At 35.8% G+C, this 25932-nt stretch overlaps 1 protein-coding gene across 5 annotated transcripts in view; it reads left to right on the forward strand.

The window, feature by feature from the left end:
- The window catches only part of TBC1D22A (TBC1 domain family member 22A), a 199691-nt gene that overhangs the window by 368 nt on the left and 173391 nt on the right, over positions 1-25932 (forward strand). For 3 of the 5 annotated variants that reach the window (XM_068931077.1, XM_068931087.1, XM_068931063.1), the window contains exons 1-4: positions 122-322; positions 3290-3346; positions 5663-6003; positions 7106-7285. In XM_068931077.1, coding sequence (XP_068787178.1) covers positions 261-322; positions 3290-3346; positions 5663-6003; positions 7106-7285 — 640 coding nt within the window. In that variant the 5' untranslated portion in view covers positions 122-260. Of the gene's footprint in view, positions 1-95; positions 323-3289; positions 3347-5662; positions 6004-7105; positions 7286-25932 lie in introns of those variants that run through there. The other 2 variants (XM_068931071.1, XM_068931095.1) reach the window with 2 other exon arrangements.

The raw sequence follows: 25932 nt of genomic DNA on the forward strand, positions 1-25932 counted from the left end.
CCGGCCGCCCAACACTCGCTAACTGCCATTGGGCGATTCCGACCCACCAGGCAGTACCCACACTTCTGGTTGGCTGGAGCGGCGGGGCAGCCTCCGTGGGCGAATGAGGAACGGGTTTGTTTCCTAGTCCCAAGATGGCGGCGCGCTGTCCAGTTTCTCTGGAAGGGGCTGGGGGGGAGTAAGCCCTGAGGCAGCGGGTCGGGGCCGCGAGCCGCGCCGCGCCGCGCCGCCGCGGCGGGGGGGATGAGGTGACGGCCGCCATGGCGAGCGATGGGGGCAGGAAGCAGTTCTGGAAGCGGAGCGGCGCGAAGGTGCCGGGCAGGTGAGGGGGTGGTCGGGGCCCGGCCCGGCCCGGCGCGGCGGGGCCTCGGCGGCTGCCCCCGGCCGGGACGGCTGCGGCGGCGGCTGCTGGGGCTGGTCTCGGCTCCCCGCCTCGCCAGGGCGGCGGTCCTGGCCCTCGGGAGCGCAGCTGGGCAGAGTCGTGCCGGTTTTGCTCTCTCTGAAGGCAGCCGTCGCCGGGCGGGACGTCGTTACTTGCTGTTCGCAGCTGGGACGCTTGTGCAGGGTCTCCTGGTCCCTCCCTGGGCTTTTCCTTCCTAGCTCAATGCCCGAAATGTTTCGGTATTTGGCTACTCTGCTCACCTCAGCAAAGATCAGTGGTTGTCTTCTTAAGCTTTAAGTATAACTTACTTGCTTAAAAAAGTTGTCGGTGGGTAAACGGAGGAGCTTGTTGACTTACCCTTTCAGTAGGGCTCCGAAAAGATCTCTCATGAGAAACAGCTGCATGCTGAGAGTAAGAAAACATTGCGCTGACTCGAAGGCCATAGCTAGAAAGAAAACATAAAAAGTCAGGGTTGTTAATGACAAAGCAATAACTGCAGCTATGCTACGGTTCTATATCGTATTTTCTGTTCCGTGTATTCAGGTTTCTATACGTGAGTTATTTGGGTGGTGAATGGCAGCCTTTGATGTCACTGTTATCAGCCGAAGCTTGAGAAGACTGAAAATTTCCTAAGTGACAAATGGAGAGATTAATGATTCTTAACCTCTCTGAGTGGATGTGCTGCTTCTTTTCGGTGAAGACTAAGAAAAGCATATTTAAAACACATGCTCAGTCATGAATAAAAATATTTCCATTACATCAAGCTGCATACAAATTCAGAAAAGTGTTTTAAGCTGGTGGGGATAGCCACCAGTTCTTAGTAGCTTAGAAAAAGAGCTTTCTATTTTTTTTAATGTAGTCAGTTTCTAGTTGTTAAATCTTGTTAAAAATGGGAAAACTATGCATTATTTTTGCTCAGTGACCAAGACTTAACAGTGATGTATTAACAGCTTATCATTTTCCTTATGAATTTGAATAGTTTTAGTTTGTAGGACTGCTGTAAAGTGCAGTTTCCTATGCAGTATTTTGAAATACCACTAATTTCTCAACTTTTTTCCTGAAATGTGAATGGTAGACTTGGTCATTGTGTCGGTGCTAAGAGCTACAAAAACAGTCTCGTATTCAAAATTTTCCAGTGAATACATCCAAGAGTTGCATTAACCTTTTTGACCACTGCATCAGGCCTGGAACTCATGTTCAGATGATTATTTAACAGTAACACCATTGCCCTCATCCCTAAACTGTTCACACAGTACGTTTCTGTTTCTTACGTTCTTTCTGTAAGAATGATGAGTTTTGTTCGTTCTCAGGTAACAGAATCTTTGCACTTCATATTATTTACTTCAGCATAATCGTTCTGGTCATGCTTTAACTTCTTCCAGTCTTTATTATCCATAAGCACTAATCAGTAGTAATTTTCTTTCTTTAATTACAAACTAATTCTTCTGGTCTGACTGCTCTTGTGTCCCTTAACTTATTCTATAGTTTTACTAAATCCCTTTGGAGTGAAATACGTCTTTGATTCTCCTCCCTTAAATAGGTTTACAAATAGTTCCACTTAATTAATTTACAGGTAACTGCAGGTGTTTCCAATAATCGGGAGGCTGTGGAGAACGTGATGGTGGTGGGGCTTGTTGCTTTTAGTACCGGTGGCTTCTCTTCCTGTTAATTCATAGAGTGTCTGAAGGAAAAGGTAGAATCCCTTTGTATGCCAAAATGGAAAGTAGTTGGTGACACCTACTCATATGATCATAGAGCTCAGAAAGGTGCCCACAGAGACTTGACTGTAGAAGGGCATACAGTCATGTAAGAAGATTGACAGTGGATTGGCTTCTTGTTTTGCGTGAGATTGCGTACAGTCAGAGACTATGAACCACAATTCTCAGTCATCTCTATGGTTAATTTTGCTCCTGTTAGTACTGCCTCTTCAGTATAAATCTAAACCTCTTTTAAGATTTATTGTGACTGCAGTCTTTCTGTCTTGGTTCCATCTCGGTTTACAAAGATTGGATTTGTTTATGTTATGGTCTTGAGAATGGTTTTGATTTGTCATGAGGTTATGCTTATTTCCTTATATGTGGTTTTTAGTACAGGTTTTGGCAGACTTTATAGTATTGCAGGTAACTTGCTCCTATTACAACAGGAGAGTTTTATGCCAATAATTTGTACAATTGTATATTTTGTATTATAAAGCCACACTTCAATCTTGCTTTGTTTTCCATGTAGTTTTGACCTAAATAATTTTGTACCTGAAAGCTGGAAGGAATTGTAGCTGAAAGCTGGAAGGAAATTAACTTATATTGAAGAGCTTGTTTTATTACCTTTGTGATAATATGCATTTTTGTAATGGAAAGCATTTTTTTTACTATTCCCATGACTTACATTCTCTAAAACACCATCTTCTGTATACTCTGTCTTTTTTTTTTTAAATTTACGAGCCTTGTGCTTTAATAATGGCTGGGAATTGACTGGTTAGATTTTGGGCCACAAGGATATAGAGAAGATTAAATCTTTACAGACAAGTCATTGAGAAGTTTTGAGAAGTTCATTTCTGACAAGACATGACTGAGGAAGTGATAAATCCGAAAAGGGAAAGAGTTCAAAAGCACTGTGGATTCTTACTGTGGAGTTAACTTTTTCCTTGTTTTCATTTTTGGCCATAAAAAATAAGTAAGGTCTGATTAAGCTAAGACTGAAAAAGAGATCCTATTTGGCAATTATAGCATTTTATTGAATTACTTTTTGGTATACACTTTAATTGCCTCTCGTTTTTTTTTAGTGATATGGTTCTTTGAAATGGAAAACTGCTAGAACATTTTTTTAAATTCAATTTGTTAGTTACTGTTTACTTTAAGAATACTTGATTTTTGTGTATTATTTTTGTGATAACTCTTTCTTTTCCCTTAGTATCCAACATGTTTATGGAGCTCAGCATCCACCTTTCGATCCATTATTGCATGGAACGTAAGTTATCCTAATATTCAAATATGCATGGCAATTTTTATATCTTCTAGCTTCTCTCTTCTCTCTCTTCCCTGTTGCCTAAAAAGCTCTTGTTAATCTTCCTTTCCAATTTTTGTCATAATCTTGACTTCTGTGTTCTAACTTCTCACTTGTGACTTTCTGATTCTTACCATTTGAGAGCAAATAAGCTGTGCAATATTTTGCCTAACAAAACATTGCAATTTTTTGTTATCTGTTTGCAGTGTCTTATAAATTAAAAAATTGTATAATAAATGCTAATCTTAACTTAGCAGGCGAAGTTTACACTTCAGGTGTAAGCTGCTTTCCTACATGCATCTCCCTGTTGATAGACTCCCTATTTCTTTTTCTGTGAAAGAAAGCTGATAAGAACCAGTCCTGAACCGATTCAGGTTACAGTATGGATCATTTGGAGGTAAAGGTGGGCATTTTGCTGGCGAGCAAGAAGATAGTAGGTAGGATAGGAAAGATTTTGAAGTCATTAAAAAAATTATTGCCTCAAGTTATGATTATTGGGTATAGGAACACAATATATATGAGAATGGTAAAATTATATTAAAAATCATTAGTAGCCAAAAAAAAAATTCGTGCTACTAACCCACAATTAATGCAACTGAACAATTTTCATCTCCTTACTGCTGAGTTGTCTAGCAGAATTAATTGCTGCATTCTAACAGCTTCTACTTTTTAAAGTTTTTTTTTTTTTAAATCTTTTTGGGAAGAGTTTACTTTAACCTTTGTCCTTTGTAAAGGACAAAGTTGTTTCTGGCTTGCTGGTACATGTCACAGCTCATCTAAGAGCAGCATTGCTGTTAAAATGGTGGTGAATGTGAGAATTTTAGAAAATTGTACAACTGGTAAATGAATCCCTAGAGGCAAGGAGGAGAAACATTAATTTTAGAAGGAAAAGTATTAGTTTGGAGGTATTACTTCTAGTGCAGTCTTTCAGGGGCTGGTTTGGAAAGTCGCAAGAAACAAGCATGTGTTAGTTTTTCAGATGATACAGAGTTCAAGGCATTTGAAATGTTTGATCTTGAGGACTGGAAAAAAAAAAAGTGTATATATGGGATGAATTAGTTCAATATGTACAATCATACAGAGAGACCCAGTAAGAAAAACAGGAAGCTCATTGCTTGAAATGGTGATAGAAGAGGAGAAAGACCTTACTGTTTTAGATGATAACAACAAGTCTGGGGAAAAGGTATGTGTTGTAGGACCTCTTGTGAAAGAGATTGCCAGTAACGTGTAACAGTAATATTACTGACATTGTATCAGGCCTTGATGAAAACTTTTTTTCTGATGTCTCTGGCTGCCCGTGATGTTTCTGGCTGTCTTCTTTCAACAGAGGAAGATTAAACTAGGGGGGGTGGAAAGAAAGAGGTAATCATAAAGGATGATAAGTGAATGGCAGGATTTTTTTTTTTTTTTTTTTAAGAGAAGACTGGGAGACTGACTCAGCTTAATAACTTATTTAGCTGAAGACTGAAAGGAGATGTGATAGCTTTGTATTCCTGTAAATAAGGACAAGTGCCAAGCAAAGCAGAGACACTTAGTTCGTCTGTTCTTATGCTGCATGTTGACAGAAGGGCAAAAGGTTATGAGCTTGTCAGGGTACATTTAAACTAGTAACTGGAGGAAATATTCTGGCTATAAGAAGAATGACTTGAAGTTCTGAAGCAGATTCTTGCTAGAATGCCTGAGTGGAGAGGAATGATGGATCTAATGAGTTTTAAAATGGAACTTGATTTGTTTATGAGAGTGATTGTATTATATGATTGCTTGTGATGACTTAGGACTAGACTCGATGATTTGATTACTGCTCACGTATTGTTACACAGCAATTGCAATTGCCTGAAACCTCTATAGGAGTTCAAGAAGGAAGAAAACTAAAATGCGTCCTTTTTATCTTAAAAATGATTCCAGTAATATTCTTTTTGTTTGACTTTGGGCTTTTGTTTCTTATTCTTTTTGGACCTATTGAAATAAACATAATATTTAGTTTTTATGAAGTAGTAAATTGCAAATTTGAAAAAGTGTATTTTTTGAGACACAGAAGAGGGAAGGATTTGTTCAGCTTCCATTAGAAGCCATGGAGGGTTAGATTTCTACCTGTCTCTGTTTTTGGAAATTTTCCACTATCTGCTATTGTGGTTGGAAGCAGCAGCAATATGAGTGGGGAGCTGAGTAGTCGCTGCCTACATAATGCCAAGCCCAGATTTCTGGTTATTTGGCCTATCCTAGTGTGTCTCTTACTCCATTACCAGTTCTCTAAATATTGTTTGTTTGTTTTTTGAACAGCTTGATAAAAACAGGTTCAAAACCACCTACTACTCCAGTGAAGCTAAAGAAAGTCAGCACCTTCCAAGAATTTGAAAGTAACACAAGCGATGCTTGGGATCTTGGGGATGATGATGATGAACTCCTAGCAATAGCTGCTGAAAACTTAAATACTGAAGTGGTCATGGAAACAGCTCACAAAGTAATTCAGAATCACAGCAAATTACAAGAACAGCATAAATTGCAGGAGGAACAGCTACAGGAAGAAAAACAAGTAGAATCTGCAGAGCTATCTTCAATTGCATATGGTGATAATAGGCTTGTTAAATCAGTCAGTGAAGGTCATACATCAAGTTCATCAGGTATGTTAAGAAATGAAAAAAGGTGTTGAAAATGAAATTAGGGGTTTACAATATTTTCCTTTCAGGAGATTAACCCACTCCCAGCCTTTTCTTTGTACGTCAAGAAAATATTAATGATCAATATTAATTGATTTGAGGAGGATGCTGCATGTCATACTGAACTTTAAAGTATGTATATGAGAGATGCATGGAGGAGGGAAGAATAATCGACTTTGTATTTTCAGTTTTAATACATCTTTAGTTTTGGGAGGAAGTTGCACTCTTGAGCATATTTGAATGGTTAACTGCACCAAAATGTATACAATTAATAATAGCTTTAAGATATTTGTGCATTTGCAGAAAACTTATTATAAAATTGTTTCTCAGACAAATTTTGCAACTCTTAGTTGAAGATCCTGGGAATTATTACATGATTATAATCTGGTTCAGTAACGTCTTATGATATTCATTTTACCTCCCTTTTCGTAACTTCACCAAAGCTTCAGCCCTACATTCAGGGCAAATGCTTGCTTTTATATGAAGCTTTTGATAATGCTCTCTCTTGTCCAGATAGGCTTTGTCAAAGTAGGGTGCTTGTATACTGTAATTATTAAATATCTTGGAACAATAACTTTGATATTCTTGGTACTTAACTTTTACTTTCTTTTGAGATCGATACTGTATGAAATGTATTGAAAAGTGAGAGGAACCGTTCATGTGGACTGGAATTGCACCTCATATGATTTGATCTGTATTTTCTCTATGAACTTCAAAGTAACCACTTGCAATGATTTCTCAGCTTTTTTAACAACGGTGGTAATGACAGGGAAACACCTTTCAAAAGCACTGAGATTTTAGAAATAAATTTCCTTGCTGTTGATATGATTTACTGTTTAAATAAAGTATGACCTCTAATTGATGTATTTTAACTGTGGAACACTACTTGAGGGAAGAATGCTGCTCCTGCTAACCCTTAGTCATCTGAAGTTCAAAACTTGAGCTGTACTTGAGAGAATTTTCTCCAGAATGTAATTCTATGTAAGTTCACTGAATCAGAATAAATTCAAGTTATTAGTAACCTCCTCATTGCCTGAGGCTAATCTATGCTTCTTTTTCCCTTCAGATAATGCTAGTGAAAATTCTTCCATGCAGAGATCACAGTCCCTTCCACAAACTTCCACACCTCCCTTGGTGAGTGGAATGACAGACCATAATACTTCAGTTACTCCTGCATTAACTGAAAGAGAAGCATCCCGATTAGACAAATTTAAGCAGCTGCTTGCTGGCCCTAACACAGATCTTGGTGAGTATCTATGAATCATCTAAGAATCTATGAATGTCATCTAAATAACTGAGAGAGACACACAACAAACGTTGTTGTTTGACATACTGTTTTGCCTAATGGTTTAGTTAAAATTTCCCTTCAACATTTAGAATTGGCTTTGTAAACGAAGGGCAAACTGTAATTTGAATGCTTTATGCTTGTAGTAGGCAGTTTGCTTGCATCGTATTAATATGTTCTTTATATGACCTAGATGTTATATGGCTTTTTATTCTGTCCTTTCTCAAATTATTTCTTTCTATTGGACTAACTCTGGAGGAAAAAAAAAAAGCAGAATTAGCTGCGTTTAGTATTATTGCTTGATAATGGAACAGCATGCGGTATAATAATGATTTTTATGCTTACAAAAATGAATACAAAAAGTGATTAGACAATGAAGTGTTACTCCCTGTCTTCACAGTAAGTATTCTTCACATTCACAGGCTGATACAGTAGTTAGGTGTAATCCATGAATGCTGACAATATGTTTATGTGAAAACAACTTTATTGTCAGATAGCAGACTGTTCCTTTTGTGCGTTAGATTTTAACTGCTGAAAGGTAAATATAAATAACTGCTGATCTAATAAATCTCTGCTTAAAACTGCTCCTGGAGTATGAAAAATGAGTATTGCAGTGGTTGACTGCTTCCAGGGCTCATTGCTGAAATTACAGCTGCTTATGCTGAGAGACTATTACAGAATCAAGTGGTTTTGTAACCTAAGTGAAAATCTGGAGAGACTAGAAATAGCACACTGTATTTGGATAACTTGGCTAGTTGCTTAGAAGTAGGAGTTTATGCCAAAATAATTAATAAACAAGGTGACTTTGAGTTAGACCGTTCTGGAAGATATCTCCAGGAAACAATTACGGAAGGAAGTTGTAACTGCATGTTTGTAGTTTTCGAATTGACACTTCTCTACGCAGCAATTGTCATGAGACTTCTTCAATACAATATTATCAGTTGTGGCTTTTTTCTTTTTCTGCTGTGTCTTAATGAGATTGGTGCCAGCAGAGTAGAACTTGGAAAACGGTGCTATTGATAACTGTTGGTAAGACCAGATTTAGAACTTCAGTGAGTTATAGGACATTCCTATAAAACGGAACTGTGAATAAACTATGAGGTGTTAAAAATTCCATGTTTCATATAAGCTTAAAAATTATAATCCAACATCACTTTTTCTCCCTTTGTGATCTGGTAGATGTTAGGTAGAAATACTTTCCGAGCTAGTCAAATTTAAAGATTAAAATGAAATATTTTGGAGTGGAGGCAAGGAAGTTTTACACAGTTCTTAGGATTGCAGTCATTGTGGCTAAAATGAGAGTTTCATAAATATTTTTAAACTAATTTAAGTTTTGTTGTTTTCCTATTGAACTAAATTTTGCATAGGAATATACATAGGAACACAAAATGTGAATATATTGTATTGAAAATATATTGTTACTGATGGCTTTATTAAATTGTGGAACACATAATATACTCAGTATTTTTTTTGAAGCAGTTGCTACAAAATAGTGTTCGTATGAAAGTCATTGATTCTTTTGCTATACAAACTTAAATTAGTGCAGAATTTGATGTTTAGTGTGAATTATTGTTTTTAAGTCAAATTTTGAATTTTTGCACATATTTTAACTTTTAATTGTAGCTAGGATATTTCTAGTAGCATTTCCTAGTAAGAATGGGAATATATATAAAACATATATAATCGTGTTTTATATGATCTTTCTTAGCTAAAAATGAGCTATTTATTTCCCACAGACAAATTCTTGATGATCATAAAGCTGCATGTGATAGTAGTGCTTGGGCAATATATATATGTGCATGTAGGGAAGATATAGCGGTGTGTGTGTATGTATATAGGCATATATAAATATGCGTGTGTGCATAAATATGCTTACACACATATATGTATATGCATGTGACCATATATGCAGTTCATCAGAATCTGGTGTGCCTTTGTTTTTGTGTATATGTTTTTTAGGAGATGTTTATTCTAGCTCCATGTTACCATACAGATGATCTTTAAAAAGGATTTTTGATTTTTAATCATGTTAGAAGCGTGGGAAACTGCATTTTTTTTTTATTCCAGAAATGCTGAGAGTGAACTAAGGTGGAAATAGATACTGGGCTCTAAGATAAGATTTGCAGTGAGTATAGAGGTCACAAGTAGCTATTCTGTTGTAGCTGGCTCCTCCTTTTTGAGTGCGTATGTATATTGTGCTGTGGTATGTTTGGGTCGTCTTGTTTTGTGGTACACCCACAAATGGTTGGGTTCTGCTTGTCATGATGGTCTGAATTAGTGGGCAGTCATCTTGGAGACACCTTGGCAAAAATTTCTGTTCATTTCTGGTTCTTATAAAGTCATGTTGGCTTTGCTTGGTGAACAGTAGTGGTAACAGCAGAGCATTACTGTTGACTTTATTTTCTTGAGGTAGATTTCTGTATTGTTCAGAGAGATTATGCAACAGGTCCTTCCAGAGCAATATAAAAAAAAAATAAGATAGTAAACTGTGGAATTGAAACAATGACATGCACATTTTCAACTAGAGGCTTTTCTCCTATCATAATAGGAGAAATGAACATAGGCTAAGAACACAAAGTAGTGCAACTGACCTTGAAATCCTTTCATTCACACTTGAATAGTCACTCTCCAATATCTTGTAATATGCAATGTTAGTCTTGTATGTCAACTGGAGAGCATGAAAGAGTGTGTTCTCTTTCACCGGAAAGCTTAAGAGTTCTCAAAAAGATGAATTATGAATATAAATTGGGAAGTGCTGATTATTTTAGCCATTTGAGTCTATTAGCAGATTTTGGAGTCTGGCTTTGTTCTGTGGGGGGGATATTGTGAAGCTGTAGAAGTAGGTGGATTCCATCAACCCCATCAATTACATCCTGAATGAAATAATACACAAGAAATAGACTGTAGTCAGGGTTTGAATCATGTGGTGATTATTACAAGCGTTTAGTGACAGCACCATTCTCAAAGTTTGTTTATACAGTTTTATCCAGCAGACAGGTAAATGCACAAATAGATGAGAAGAAATACACAATTTTATATGAGAAGAAATAAAGAACATGAGCTAGAAAAGGAAGAAGCCCCAGAACTGCCAATGAGTGGCATTTTCTCATCTGTGTCCGTCTGAATATTGTTATTAGAAATAAAAGAGTGAGTTCTTTTAAATTACTTAGGCTCTTTTTTTCATAAATAAGAGTTATGTCTGTGGCTCAGAAGTGCCTCTGACTGATTTTTTTTTAATATATATTTTGTACAGCTGACCTAATAAACTCACTGTTGTAACTTCTAATTGCCTTTGTAGTTGTTCTGATTCCTCCCTTAAGCCCTCCTAACCCACTTTACTGCTCTGTCTTGCAGGCATCTTTGTTGTTTGCATGCTAAGAAGTGGCAAATAATATGCCTTATTTCCATTTCCACTTTGTATTTGGCTATTGCTATGTTCTCTTGTAAATGGAAAAAGTATAAAATAAATTGGGTATCAAGAGTAGTTAGCTGTGTAAAAAAACAAACAAAAAAACCCCAGTTCCTATAGAAATGATACTTCTAGAAATGATTTATGCTGCAGGAGAGAAGCATTCAAAAACCCTACCAATACACCTCCAAGTATTAATATAATACCAAGAATGGGAACGTAATCTCATAAAATTAAAATTACAAAAAGAAACCTCCTATACAAGTTAGATCATATTATGGTAAGAAATGTGTGCTGGTAGAAGGGACCTGTTGTAAGAAACAGTTTTAGTTAGAGAGGGATTTGGCGTTGGCCCACCTCAAGTAGATCATATTGAAGTGTACTGTGCGCAGATTCCGGAAGAAGGATCAGTCTGGAGATGGCAATACAGCGGTGGTTAGTGGAGAGCCACTGAGTAGGTTGTAGGGCCTGTGTGTCTGCATAGTCTTCCAGTGTTGGTACTGCGTGCCACGTTACTCAAAAGGAATAATTTGCAGTGCACTAATTACTTGGTGTAATTTACCTGTGCTTATTCTTACCTTGAAGTAAATTCAGAATAGATTTACTCCGTTTCAGGCCTTGGCTTTCCTTGCAGTAGACCTTGAGTTACTGAACAGAGATGGGCTCTTTTCCTTTTGCTTCCAGAATGTTTTGCAAACAATTGGTTGCTTTAAGGGGAGGGAAGAGACTTTTAACAGAACAGTTTTGGGAGGCTGTCTTTGAGAAGAATTTTCTCTAACCCTTTCCTTCGATAGGTTACTGTTTACATATATAAGAGGGACAGTACTACTATGTCTGTCTAGTTTCCAATTTAAGTTTAGTTCTATGAAATTTATTGGATGTGTATTTTTAAGTAGTCTTGCACAATGTTTTAGGGAGTTATGTTTGCACAGCAAAAACAATGTAAGCAAAATAAGTAAGGGAGCTGTATTGATAAAGATCAAACTAATTTGTAACTACCAGCAAGTTATCTCATACTTGTAATCTCAACATGGCAAACATATGATGGGTTTTGTGATATCACTTTAAAGAATGGCTTGTTAGAATACTCCTTATCTTTAAAGCGACTAATTTTGTGCCCTTTTTCACACGCATTAGAGCTAATGAATATGCAGATTATTTGTTTTGATTATACATGTTTCTGGCATTCAGGAACCAACAGTAAGCCTGCTGTACGGTATTCTGTTGATTTAATAGAACTTCATAACATTGTGATGTTAGCTGTGCAGTGTAACACATGTATATTAAATACTTCAAAGTCAAAACAACCTGTCTTTTAAGGTGTTCTATTTTAAACGTTAAAGTGACTTTTCTTTCTACTTAATCACAATGTATTCCAATCTGAACAAATTAGCATATTTTTTAGCATATTGCCTTGGTAAAAGTAGTAAAAAGTTCTATAAATACACCCATGAAAGTGGTAAATCATTACTATTTTAAGTTACTAATATTGCTGTATCTTATAGTCACCATCAAAAGTCTATCTCGTTACCCTTTTTCAAGTCATCTGTGCTTTTTACTAGTTCTAACAAAACCTCTAAAATAGAAACCTTTCTTGGTAGGGAACCCCACATACCTCTGACTGTGGTGCTCTCCGCAGCCAGTTATTTGCTATAGAAGTAGATAGTAGTGGAAAGACTTAAATAATATAAAAAATAGGTGAATCTTTGATTAATCTGATGATAAAAATTGATGTCTTATCTCCACAGGAATTTTCTCAGAAGGTGTAATCTCATATTATTTTATAACAACAGCTAATTGCCTCCTTATAATATAGTAAAAGAATCTGAGTGGTTCTCTGGATAGGAGGAAAATTAGCAGATGTATTTTCTTTCTGCAGCGATAATCATCTGTATTGCAGCAACTTGAAGAGTAGGTATTCCTTTTTTTTTTGGTGCTTACAGTTGTTTACACGTTCTAAGGTAGATATGAAACCTGATGGAACATAGCAATCATCTCTTTCTTTTATGGATCACAATCTGTAACAGCGATCTGTTATGTCCTTTAAAACTTTTTGTCAAACTGATGTTATTGAAAAGACTCAATAACTTTGCAAAATATATTAATTGAAATAGCTTGGTTAATTTTGTTCCTACTCTTATTATCACTAATTTCTCTGTGCTGAGCTGCATGGCCATTTATCTCTCTATGTACTTGGTCCTTCCAATTTAAAATGCTATTGCCCCCTACAGTTTTGAATAATCTGTAACTGATCACCTTAGTGCATATTCTTCTTCCAGTTCATTGATATATAGTGTAAAGTGAACAAAATAAGTCCTACGGCTGCTTCATGTGACAGGCCACTAATCATATCTATCTTTTCAAACTATTATCGTCCAAAGGGTGTATCCTCTGATTCTTGTTCGAGTCAGTTTATCTGCTAAACATGCTTGCCAATTCAGCTAATACTCAAGACTAATAAAAGTCAGTACTTTATCAGTAGACTTTAGACCATCTTTCTTCTTTTTCTAATTAAAAAAATCTTTCAAAAGAAATGAATGTTAAATGTCCTTAAACTCTTCCTTATGTTGGTTACTTTTTACAGAATTAGTATTTTGTCTTCCTGTTTTCGAAAGCTCGGTCTCATAATTTGTAGTTTTATATAATGATCTACAATTTTTTTTTCTGGTTACGTATTTACAGGGATATTTCACTTTATAGATATTAATCATAATTTTTCATTGTTGTAACTAGATGATAATAGTATATTGAAATAGTTACTGAAAGGGTATTTTTGCGTAGTTGATTTCTGAAAATATCTTTCTCTTTTATCAAGACCTTTATTTAATTGACATAATTGTCGTTGGACTGCATAACAGGTGTTGACGTAATAAGACGCTATATATTCTTGATCTGATAAAATTGTCAGAGTTTCATTGCTGGTTACTGACAGTTTTGTTTTTGACTCTTAATGACCCCTTTTACTGCCCTATGGAAAGGGTCCTTAACTTTCATCTGTCCTATTGTGCTCGAATATCTTCATTGTACTGGAAAACTTACTTTTTTTTTCCCTTCCACTCCTTTTACCGTTTCTGTTGACTATCTCAGCTAATTTACCCATTTTACAGTCATAGGTGGTTTTATTATCATCTTCTGCCTACTATTATTTGATCATTAATAATGAAACTTATTTTATTGTTGTGAGATCTTTGATCTCATAGTCTTACTTTAACTAAATCTAGAATTCATTTAGTGCCTCTTATGTAGATAGTTTCTGTATCTCTTTATTTTTAACTTCTTTTCTAAGAGATGAATGATTTATATGGAAGCCATTAAAACAAAATGCAAAATAGACTATATTGTCTAAGCCAATTACTGTTGGTTGTTTGCCTCTTCATCTTAATAGTTAAAATCTCCTTTCTCTTGCATTTCCTCGTGGGGGGAGGAACTTACTGTATGCTTATTCTTAAGTATTTTTATTTGACTTTCGCAAGCCTAATTTTGAATTCATATGGAGGTAGTGACCCAAGAGCGTAGCTCTAGCTCGTTAGGAGTGTTGTGTGTGAAATTCTTTGCCTAACTGGGATTCTCTGTATTCCGAACAGCCATGGAGTTTATTAGCGGCTTTCCTCTTAAGCAGAAGGTATCAAGGGATGTGATAGAAAGAAAAGATGTCTTTATTTCTATTATATGGAAAATAAGGTCGATCGACAAATTTTTAATAGGGGAAACTCTCTGGTGCTAGATCTTGTGAATAAAATAGCTGCGTGAATTCTGTAGCTTGGTTGTATATCTAGATGTGTATCTATAAATCATGGTTGTTTTTATTTGTGCCTTTCTTCTACTATAGTTTCATTATGAAAGTCAATAAATAATCCAGCTATAGCAGTATGTTCCCTTCACCTAATAAGATGATAAAGCTTAGTTCTATAAAAGTTGAGGAAAAACATAAAAAATAATAAAAAAAAAAACGCGAAACATGTTTAATGGTGCCATTCCACATGAATGCCTTAAAATGATTTTGAATAGGATATTGGGTAACTTGCTAAGCATTCTGAGTTACCTTAAGATATATTTAGTGATTAAAAAGTTACACAGGGTTGCTATGTTATATTTTGATAACCAAAATCAGTCGGTTTGTATTTTTGAAAGTAGATATTGCAATAGTATTTCTTAAGTCTATTTACTTAGTTTGTTTTTTAAGAGTCTTTTCTTGGTAGTAGGAAGCTTTAATAATACAGTAAATAACTACAGTAAATAACTTCATGCTGTGGTTATTAGTTCCAAACCCATATGAATATTTTATATTAAAAAAGAGGTTAGAACAGAAGAGGATGACATTCACAGGTCCAGAGTTAACTGAGTTACCTGTCTATTCACCAAAAAATTGATCTTTTTCATGATTCCTTAACAGACGGCAGAATCTGGAGATCTACGTTAGACAGAAGTTCTCTCTACTCGGAGAGAGAGAATTTTTTTTATTAAATGTTCCATATTGTGTTCCATATTCTGCCCAAATTGGAGCAAATATACTGTTAATTCTAAATAAGTGGGAAAATTGTTTAACTGGTATTGTAACTGATATTTCCTATTCTTTTATCTCTGTACAGAGAGATACCTTAATTCTACTCCAAAAGTTTGTTAGAAGCTGTTTCAATGGCTTTAAAGGGAAAGTAAAAATAGTTGGTGATGCATAGAAATTGAATGTTGGAGAATTATGAAAAATTATAATGCTGTTTAAAATCTTCTACCAGAATAGTTGTACTCCATAAGCTATTTTGATAATTAACATTGTTATACTTACTCATTACAATTCGTTCTTAGTGGTTTTAATAATCTTACTTTTGCTTTTGTTTCCCTAATCTCCTGTTCACATGCCATTTCTTACCTTCTAACACCAACCTCATCTACTTGTGCTTCTCCAGCTTTTTGCATGAAATAGCTGACAAGGCATACTTTCCTGGTCATTCCTAAAGAAGGTCCTGAAAAGGGGTCTTACCCTGTATTTACAGCATTGTATTGGACTTTATTTTCTGTTTTCTGAATGCATTCAGAATAACTCTTTGTTCCATTGAGAAGATTAAGGGCAGTGTTTGCTTGGAAAAAAGAATTAATGAAGCACCTAACAGAGCTATTATTCATTTTGGAAACCAGTTGTTGTGGTTGCCATAGTAATAACAAGCCCCTTATTAAAGCTATTTTCTATAGGTGCTGCCTGCCTTATAACATGCTGTTGGGGGAGCTGCAGTTCTGTGAATCTATGCTCTTGAAAGAATTTTCCAGCTTTGTATAGTTAAATTATTGAAGGATTTTATGTTATGGAAACATAAAACATGTAAATCTAGTTTGTCTTATCTATCGTGTAGTTGTTCATGCAGGCCATTACTTCACTTAGCGATTTACAGTAATCTCCATGAAGCAACAGCTGTATCAAAAATGAATAATACATACACAAATTTTGAACTCCTTTAATGTTTCTGGCATAATGGTTTTACACTTTTTTATTTGTAGCAGATAGAATGATGAGCTTGTAGTTCCAAGAAAAATACTTGTAGGCTTGGTTGTTTCCTCTAGTGTGTTTTAGGTATAATGGGTAATAGCTCTAATAATAGCACTTGGGGTTAGAAAGCTGGTAAATTGATGGCATGTTTCTTTTGCAGAGTGCATTGTGAAACATTTATGGAGTATAAGGAATCTTTACTTCCACTGCAGTTAAAGGATAATGTCTTAAGATTTCTTTCAGAATAACAGCTTTAAACATTTTCTTCTTCAGAAAGATATAACTCAATGTGTTGTAGTAAGCCAAGTAAATTTTTTTTTTTCAAAATTAAATGAATTATGTCAATTTGAGGCAATTACATACCACATTATCCCTTCATAGTTGGGCATACTAACCCATGAGTGTTTCTGCAAAAAATACATGTTTTCTCCTAAGCAAAGTGACAGTTGGCTAGTGCTAGCAAATGGAGATTTTTGACCTCAAATTTATAGGGAGATATAAATATTTTGATACTTCCTAGTCACAGAATTGGGTAAAGCAATAAGAGAGCTGAAGGAAAGAGTGGTAACTGGAGTTTGAAGTGTTGCTTCTGAAAATATCCTTTCCATCTGAGACAGGGCTTTGACGCAGGGCTTTACAACTACTGCTCTTAGATCTGGCTTATTTCAGAACTGAACCGATAGGTTGAGCTTACTTCTGAGCTTATGTTTTTGGCAAGTTGATTATATCTGTGATAAGACTATTATAAAACTTCTTGTTTTCAAAATAATTTTTAGTGGGTTACTTTATTGTTCTGGAATTTTGAAAAAATGTTAATTATATCGAAGCAATGGTATTTTGCAGTAAAATCTTAATTGAAAATATGTGCCTGATTTGTAAGTGGCATTAAAATACCTCTGTAGAAATCTGTGCTGGGCAGCATGTTCTGCGGCTCATAACTAAGACAGCTGATTTCTTGGGAAATCCACAAGGGAAGGAAGCTAGTGTAATGACAATAAATTGAAATTACTCTTTGACTAGGGGAAATGTAACATTTCAACCAACGACAAATAATTTGATGCTTAATTAGGTATTAAATTGAGGACAAGCTCCAAATAAAAGTGCAAGTACATTTCTTAGTACTCTCAAAGTCTTGATTAAGTGTGGATTTCTTCTGTTGCCTTGATTTGAAGGTTTGGCAACTGTGAGGTAAACTTCTACAGCCAAATAATTTTTGGCATGACAACAGTTTCCAAGTTTGAGAGCTAGATCTTTACAACTGTACTTCTATACTGCTGCATCTTAAGCAGCTGGAAATTAATAAACTTACTCTGTGGTTGGAGGCTATGTGTACCTTGTGCAGTAGAAATATGGTAGCTTTAGATTTGTTCTTTATTTGTCCCCTATTCTAGTCGTTCCTGTTTAGTTTTATTAAAAACAAAATCCAGAACAGTCTTGTAGTTGAAACCTAATTGAAAAAAAAAGACATATCCATGGCATCACAGACATGGTAATATTATGAATATATATTAAAAAAAATGTTAATAGTACAAAGTCTCTTCTTCAGATCTGCATGTTATCTTTTGAAGGGGTGCCAGCTTGGCCAAGGTGTTGTTATGAAGGAAAACGGGGGATAACAAAGCTGTGAATGCAATGAAAACCAGTAGTGGAGGCGGAATGATCATTTCAAAATAGATAAGTTCATATTTGTTTGGAAAAACAAATATAAATAAGTTTCTTTGTAAAACATTGGCAATTTCTACTAGTATATAAAAATTATGAAAATCTGTGTGGAGGAAACCTATAATTAACAAAAATTCTTACATCTTCCCCACTGCCCTTCCCTGCCATGCTGTTGCACTGAATCACATTTTTCTGGATAAAATTAGTGGTATTACTGACTATATATATATATTTTTTTATTTTAAGAAACTGAAAAAAATTCTAGTTGCATTTGAACAGGAGTTATAGGAATGTTCTTGTCAAATCAGTTATATCAAGTAAAAATGGATATTTGTATTTATTCTTTGCCTTCGTTATTAGCAATGATGGAAGAATAAAAATTTCAGAATTTGAACACACTTTACATCAGTCTCTTTACTTTGACTGTTGGATGCTTCTTCTGCATTGATGATATACAGACAAATTTTGTGATTGGTTCCTTTATATTCTAGTGATTTTGCTTAATTAAGGTGACCTAGAATGAGACTAAGGTTGCTTGTTGAGTCTAGGCTGTGACTGGAGAAAGACCCTAGTTATGTTTTGCTTATTGGAAATTGTTTACTCGGAGGAGGCTTGTACGTTGTGTATTAACATAAGTAGTTTATGTCAGTTTTACACTAAATGCTGTGTATTATCTCTTTTCTCTTGGGTGTTATTTAAGCCTTTCTTTGTGTCAGTATTCTTCATTCTTTTAAAAATACCATCACTGTCTAAGTACTGGTGTAAACAATTGCATTTCTAGTCATAGTTTTGCATAGCTATGTTACATACTGCAAAACTTTAGGATTAATTTTTAATTTTTTTTTTTTTAAAGGTACTTCAATGTGCTATAATGAAGAAAATCAAAGGTTTTTCAGCTATTTATCTGTTTTGGAACCAATTGCAGTGAATAATGTTCACCTTAACACTATGAAATATTTTTGTTTGGTTAGAGCAGTCTGGTGCGTATGATGCATAGAAGGCAACAATGATTTAACTCTCTGTGAGACTAGATTTAACTCTCTGTGAGACTAGATTCCCTCTTCGGGGAGAGACGTTCTGACTTAAGATTACTACCATATGTCAGTTTTGGTTGCCAGTGCATGCCTGTGTCATTCAGTTCATCATTAATCATTGATTCTAATCATTGATGTTATGATCATTTTGTTGTCCGAAGCATCGTAAATTTTGGCAAAGTCTCTAGCTATCAAAATTAGGAAACCTTCTGATGGCATTCTTTTCTGATTGAGCAGAATGGTTTGTGGATGGAAATTGTGACTGATGAATTGATCTTTGTCCAAATTGTGGAGAGTTTAATTTCTTGGTGTAGTGGAGTCTAGGTGGACATTTGAAGGGGTAAAAACTTCTAGATGAGTAACTTTGGAGATAAAAATTAACATTAGGTAGATGTAGGTGTTAACTTCTCTGGTATTAGTGTGGCTCTTACTGGAAGTATGAGTTTGATGTTCTAATGAGATGAGAATGAAAAAGAACCATAAGTTAAAACATCAAGAGCCAACTGCTATAGTTAGTCATGTCGCTAGAATATTTTGCTTTACTTAAAGCTCCAACTCAGTCATCTGACATACAGTCCTTCAGTTTACCTACTTGTTCTTAGCAAGTTATTTTTGGTGTCTCTTTGCGTTCATTGGCATTCATCCATTCATTTTGTGAATCTGTTGGAATAAAGTTGTATCTGTTAGGAAAAAGGCAAAAAAAAAAAAAAGGGGGGGGGGAGGCAAAAAAAAAAAAAAAAAGAGGAAAGAAAGGAAATGAAAACTTCTGCTCGTGGACAGGTTGAAGATGCAACAGCTTCCCCATAGTGTCAGCTTTCTGGGCCGATGCTTACTCAGAAAAATAATGCTTTCTTTTCCAACCTGCCTCTTTCCCTCTGCCTCTTCTTTATGAAGATGTGGCATCTGTTGATACAGATGAGTAACTTGGAAGTAGCCAGTGTTTTTGAAACTGTTGGAGGGGTTTCAGTTTTAGAATGTTGATGGCTGTCAGGAGCCATGTGGATCTGGTGACAGCTTCGAAGGCTGAACACGTGGGCATGGGCAGGTGCGCACAAGGTGTTCTTCAGCATTGAGTGCCAGGCAGATGTCACGTCAGCTGGCTTCTTGTGCTAACTTTTGTCACGTCAAGGCTATTTGTAAGAACATATCTGTTTTCTAACAATGTTTTGTCAACTTTCTTGTTTGCTTCAGTGTCTTGGGAAGATGTTCTTTTTCGAGGTGCAATCAAAGAGATTTTTCTTTGAGTAAGATCTTCATGGATTTGTTTGTTCTTAAATTGGGTGCCTGACCTCTGTCAGGCATTGCATATGTTTTTGTGATTCTTTCCGATTCTTTTCAACAAGTTAGTTTCTAACTGCTTCCTCCTTTGAACATACTATGTGTTACATATTGGCCCAGTATGGAGCTCAAAGTAGTGAGCAAGTCATATCATGTGTTATACAGAAAAACTTAAGTGTTAGATGAATTTTGTGTTATAAGGCACTGACTGTAGAATATAAATTTGCTTAGCGCTTCTTGGTGAAAAGGTTAAATACCTATAAGAGGCATGGGATGAGAAGTGAAGAACCAGATGTTTAAAAGAAAAGCTAGTGAAAATTCTCATTTAAAAATGTGATACCGTGGCAATTTATGGACTATAACTTATTATTTTAGTTTTGAGATAAAAATATCAGAGTAATTTTCCCCACTCCCCAAACACACTCATCATCAGTTCTTTTTTAATGGAGATGATTTTTGGTGTGTGTCTCGAGCTAAGCTTGATGAGACTGAATTTATTATGTATAATACTGATTTTTCTGAAACAGGGTTTATAAAAAATCAATGCAGTTAGGATTGGAGCTTATTAAAACACTTGAATTTCGGTAACAACAAAATTCACATCTGAGAACTTCAGTCTATATCAAATTTCATTTCTAGTGTTAGATGTTAACTTCTTGCTACACAGTGAGGATTTTATGATAGGGGCTTTTCTGTTAGTGGAACTTTGTCAATATATGTTTTGCAGTTCATACCCGGTAACGTTTTGCCTGAACTCTTCTTCACAGAATGTAAAATATACTGTGTTAAGAGTGCTTTGAGGTGTTATTTATAGCTATCTTATGTCTAAGGAACTTTTTCTTGTGGCTTTCCTCTGTGATCTGTATCAGTACTTGTGCACTTGAGAGGGCTTGGAAGGGAAGCTGTTTAAAGTATAGAAGGTCAGGATGTCTCCAAGCTAATTAAAAAGTGAGGGGGGAAAAAATAGAAAAAGTAAAAATATTTTAGGATTGGGAGTTTTTGAATTCTGTTTTTATAGCTTTTGGAAAACGGTCTAAAATTGCATTAATGGGACCATAATGTTGCTAGCATGGTAGTTCACAGAGAATTTTCTTTGAGACTAGGCAAGTGATCAAAGACCATTTTAACTTCCTCAACCTGCAGAGTGTCCAACTGTACTGTTGGATAACCTGATGACTTAAGAGCTTTTTAGTCAACTCTGATGTCATATTTGAAAATTTTATTTTGATTTAAGCAAAATGCTGACTCAAGGCCTTTCATATGAAATCCAGCCATGGGGGGGGGGGAAATGTAGAAATTGGCAGAAATCGTGTGATCTTTCAAGCTATTAAATTGAATGATAGAGAAATTCTACTTTTTATTGCTTTTCTTACAGTGATGTTAACAGCCGTGAAACTGTTATACCTTTCTTAAAATCAAAGAAGCAGCACAACAACGAAAACGAACCTTTTTTCATGTGTGTATATAAATCTAATTAGTTCTTGTTAGTGGTACCGGTGCTTCTGTTTCTGATATCACAATCTGAATGTTTGCGTTTGAAGAGTTGTAGAAAGCATCTAGTAGTTCCATCGCAGTTCAGTATGAAGTGGATACTTAAACTTCCACTTATGCCTTTGAAAATGTTCCATTAGGTATCTTGTTGTTCTTTATCATCTTTTAATTTACTCAACAATCACATTTGTCTACGTAATAGCAAATTTTTGAATCTAACCTAAAATCTTGAAGCTATGTTTCATTGTTGTCACTGATGACCAGGTTGCCATGCTTAATAAAGGAGGGGGGCGGAAGGAACGGTGGGGAAGGAAAAAAAAGGCCTAACAAGAATCCAAGTGAATTTAATCATCACTGCAGCCAATTTTCCCTGGATTCTCTTATATCTTGATATTTACCATTGTGTGAGATGCTACAGATTGCCTTATTTAATATGAATTAATAGAAATTATGGCTTATTGCAGAAAACCATAGACTGAGTCAGCAGAGGGGTTTAACCACGTTGCTGTTTAGGTGATGCCTATGGTATTTAAGGACTTAAAGAAAAAAGCTAAGTAAGGCAGAGCTACCACTCTGCTTTTATCTTGTGCTTTATGCTAACTGTTGTGACTGTGTTAATGTTGCAGTACAAGGCAAACTGGTATGCAACTATTTTAGAAGTTTTAATAATAGCTTTACCCCTTTTCTGTGAGGCAATCTTTCCCTTGCCATGTTTGATTTATGGCACGTTTCTGTGATGCCTGGTCTATCCCATTCTAGCAATCTCTAGCTGTAGTGACATATTTTAAGTAGTAAATAAGGAGTTGTTTTTGTTAATATTTTGCTAATTATCTGCTAATAAAATGATTCATTTTTCAGTTAGCAAAGTTCAGATCTTGCATCAAGGTAGCAAGTCTTCACGTCAGTATCTTTATGTAGCTAAGCAAACGCAGCACATCTTGTAGAGTCAAAGGACGAGGAAACCTTGGAAGCAGTGTGCTAGGGCGGGATAATGTGGCTGTGCTATCACAACTAATGGAACTGAGACCCAGGACAACCAGGGAATATTAACTGGGCTGTTGAAGCCTGCTCCTTCTCACAGTAAGAATTCAGATTAACCAGCAGTTCTCATGTAACAGCCTAGCAGTCATGGCTAATGTATAACGTACAGCTGACTTCAGAGTTGCACTTGATCTGTTCAAAAGCTGTATCACAAGTGAAAAGCTGTCTTTTTTTTTTTTTCTCTCTTATGGCTTTATTACCATATGGTATTACTAAGTGACCTGACAATAAGAAAAAAGCCTATATTAAAAACATTGTTATGCTTGCTGTGGAAATTATGCATGTATTTCAAATAAGATATACATGTAATGCATGGATTTGGTCAGTATTGTTAGAGCCGCGCTTCACTGAAAAATTTTCATGTACATTTAAAATGGTATTCTATGCACATGCTTCATTTGTTCTTACCTCTCTTGTCACTAGAAGCATTTTCAGTTTATGCCATAATAGTGTTAGACTGACAGTTCTAGGAACAACCTCATTCCTACTTTTGTAATTGTTGTTGGGAAGGGCAGGGTGGTTCTGTTTTTGCACCTGACTTGGTGTAGTTGAACCATCTGAGGAAAGTGTGCTGGAATGGATGCTTTAGCAGTTGCCCTGTGTAAAGGTCAAGCAGTATGCTTTTTGGGTAATAGTCGTGAAAACTTGCTACTATACCTGATAGAAGTTGTTGGATAGCCTCTTTCAGTTACATTGTGTACTATTTGTCACTGGCAAAATGCTTGTTGAACTCACTGTAGTGAAAAATTAAGACCGAATTTTATATGACTTCTGGCGTAGTCTGAGATTCTGGAATTAAGCAGCACTGTGATATAGGACAGCAGTCAGTGTCTGTGAAAAAATGTAATTATTAGGTACCCAGGGCTAATGGCTCTGTGTTGGAATTGACTTAACTCTCAGATATGTATTCATCTACCTGTCCAACTGTTTCCATACAGTCATACTGTATGGAATACATACTCTCAGATATGTATTCATCTACCTGTCATACTGTTTCCAAACAAATACCGTATCACTTATAAAAGCAAAACAGAAACAAAAGCCTTGAGAAAATTCAAAGGATCTTGTGTGACCTGACAAAAATGTAAGGGAGGGTATTAAATGCAAGATGATGTCCTCCGAAAAGGTCAAGTTTTGTGTCGAATGAGGAGAGTGAAATAGAATTTAAGTCCTGTCAGTTTAAATGCATGGAAGCATGCCTTCTCCCCCCCTCTCTTTGAGAGAGAGCGTTTGAGAGACAGCTTGCAAAAGTCATAAAAACTAGCAATAGTTCTTTTTCTTAAATATGTCAGGAGCAGGAGCATTGCCAAAGATTCTGTAGGACCAATATGCAATCCAGGTTTAAAAAGAGTATTTAGGGAAGATAAGGCTATGGCAGATGAACATAAACAATTTTTAAAAAATTTGTGTACAGTTTGGAAGAGTGTGAGGAGGTTTCCAGCCCAGAATCCTACTTTATGGACGTCTGGTCAGAGGATCTGTTTCAAATAAAAGTTTGATATTGTGAAACATAAGGAAAATCAACAAAATTGCCAAGGCTAGGTTGTATTCATTCAGCTAGATTTCAGCTAGAAATTATTATGAAAGAAATGGAACAAAACTGCAATTGTTGCTACGCTGCTCTGAGTCACTGGTCAACCTTCTTCTTGAATATTGTGTGTGGTTCTCATCCCCCATCTCGGAAAGGTTATAGTATAATGGGGGAAAAAAAGATTTAGAAAAAGGTGATTAAAGATGTGGAATGACTTCTGTACAGGACTGGTTAAATGGGCTAAAGTTCTTCAGCATGGCAGAGAGGGAACAAACCCCCAAACCGATCTACAAATAGTGATTTGCAGAAAGCAGGGGACACTTCTTTGCTCTTTCTTTCAAGGCAAGAAGTGAGAACATCTAGATGCTATGACTGGGTTCAAAAGATTTTCTTCGTACAATGTAAAACATTTGTTATGTACCTCTTTGTCACAGGATGTAATGGCTGCTAGAATTTTATATGGATTCAAAAAGCTTATGTACGTGAGGAAAAACCCATAGAGAGCTGTTAAGTACAAAACACTACTTCTGCCTGAATGGCTGGAGACTGGGAGCTACCAGAAATCGTCTCTGTTCTTTTTTTTTTTTTTTTTTTTTAACGTATTCCTCCTGGGCAGACAAAAATATCAGATTGCAACTCCCTGCTGTTTTAGATATCAGCTAAAACAAAGGATTAGTATAACACCACATATCAATAACCTTTTCTCAATTAAATCCTATAAAATATTGGCTGTGAAATCAGTGATATTGAAATAACTGAAGGTGTAGTTGGACCTTTTTTGATGTGTTCTTTTTGAAATTGACGGTGAATCAGATGCTCTTTTTCAGAGAAAGGGAGCAATTGTAAATGGAAGACGCTTCATTAAATTTTGTTTACTTGCAGCAGACTAGCTAAGGTGAAGTCAAAGGTGACTGCAAAGTCTGCTTTCTCTTCACCTAATGCTTTGTGTATTCTGTTTTTCAGTCTCAATCCTTACCTTTTTCCACTCGAGACAGAAATAAACAGTATTTTAAACAGCTTATTTTGAAGCTGTATGTAGAGTAAACAGATTTATTTTTGAATTTCAGACTGATCGTCTTTTACTCTACAGTGAAAATCAGTTGGGGCTGATTCCTTGAAAATAATTTCAATAACACTTTGTTCTGGTATATTTTTACTCTCATTGCTTAGATTTTCTTCTAAAAAGAGCAGGCCTTTGAAATCCAGCTTTGTAGGATATGCATCTTATTTGGAAGCGTACAACAATTCAGGCCATCCCTAATTAAGGGAAATCTATCTTCAGTGCAGAATGTTGTCAGGAATGAAAACTTGCTGAAAACAAAAGTTTATTCCTCTTTTTTTTTTTTTCAAGTCAATAACTTCAGTTCATTGAGCCCTGCAAATAGGTCTTTATATTTAGCTTAGAAGTGGAGTTTTTATCTGAAATAGCACCATTTTATTTAAACTCTTTGATGTCAAAGCTATTCTTGCTACGTCCTGAACACAGAAGGAAAGCTCAGCTGCATCAGAGGGTAGAAAGTTTTACTGCAATAAGCTATGTTCAGATTTGTTTGCATGCTGACTATCTTTGGTATTAAATGAACTCCTTGAGAGTAATCTTTGTCCTGGGTGGTTTGTCACTGACTTCATCATTTATTCCATGTTATCTGATTCTGACAGTAAATTTGCATTTTTTTTTTCCTT

This window comes from Struthio camelus, chromosome 1, assembly GCF_040807025.1.
Source record: "Struthio camelus isolate bStrCam1 chromosome 1, bStrCam1.hap1, whole genome shotgun sequence".
In the NCBI taxonomy this organism is placed as follows: domain Eukaryota; kingdom Metazoa; phylum Chordata; class Aves; order Struthioniformes; family Struthionidae; genus Struthio; species Struthio camelus.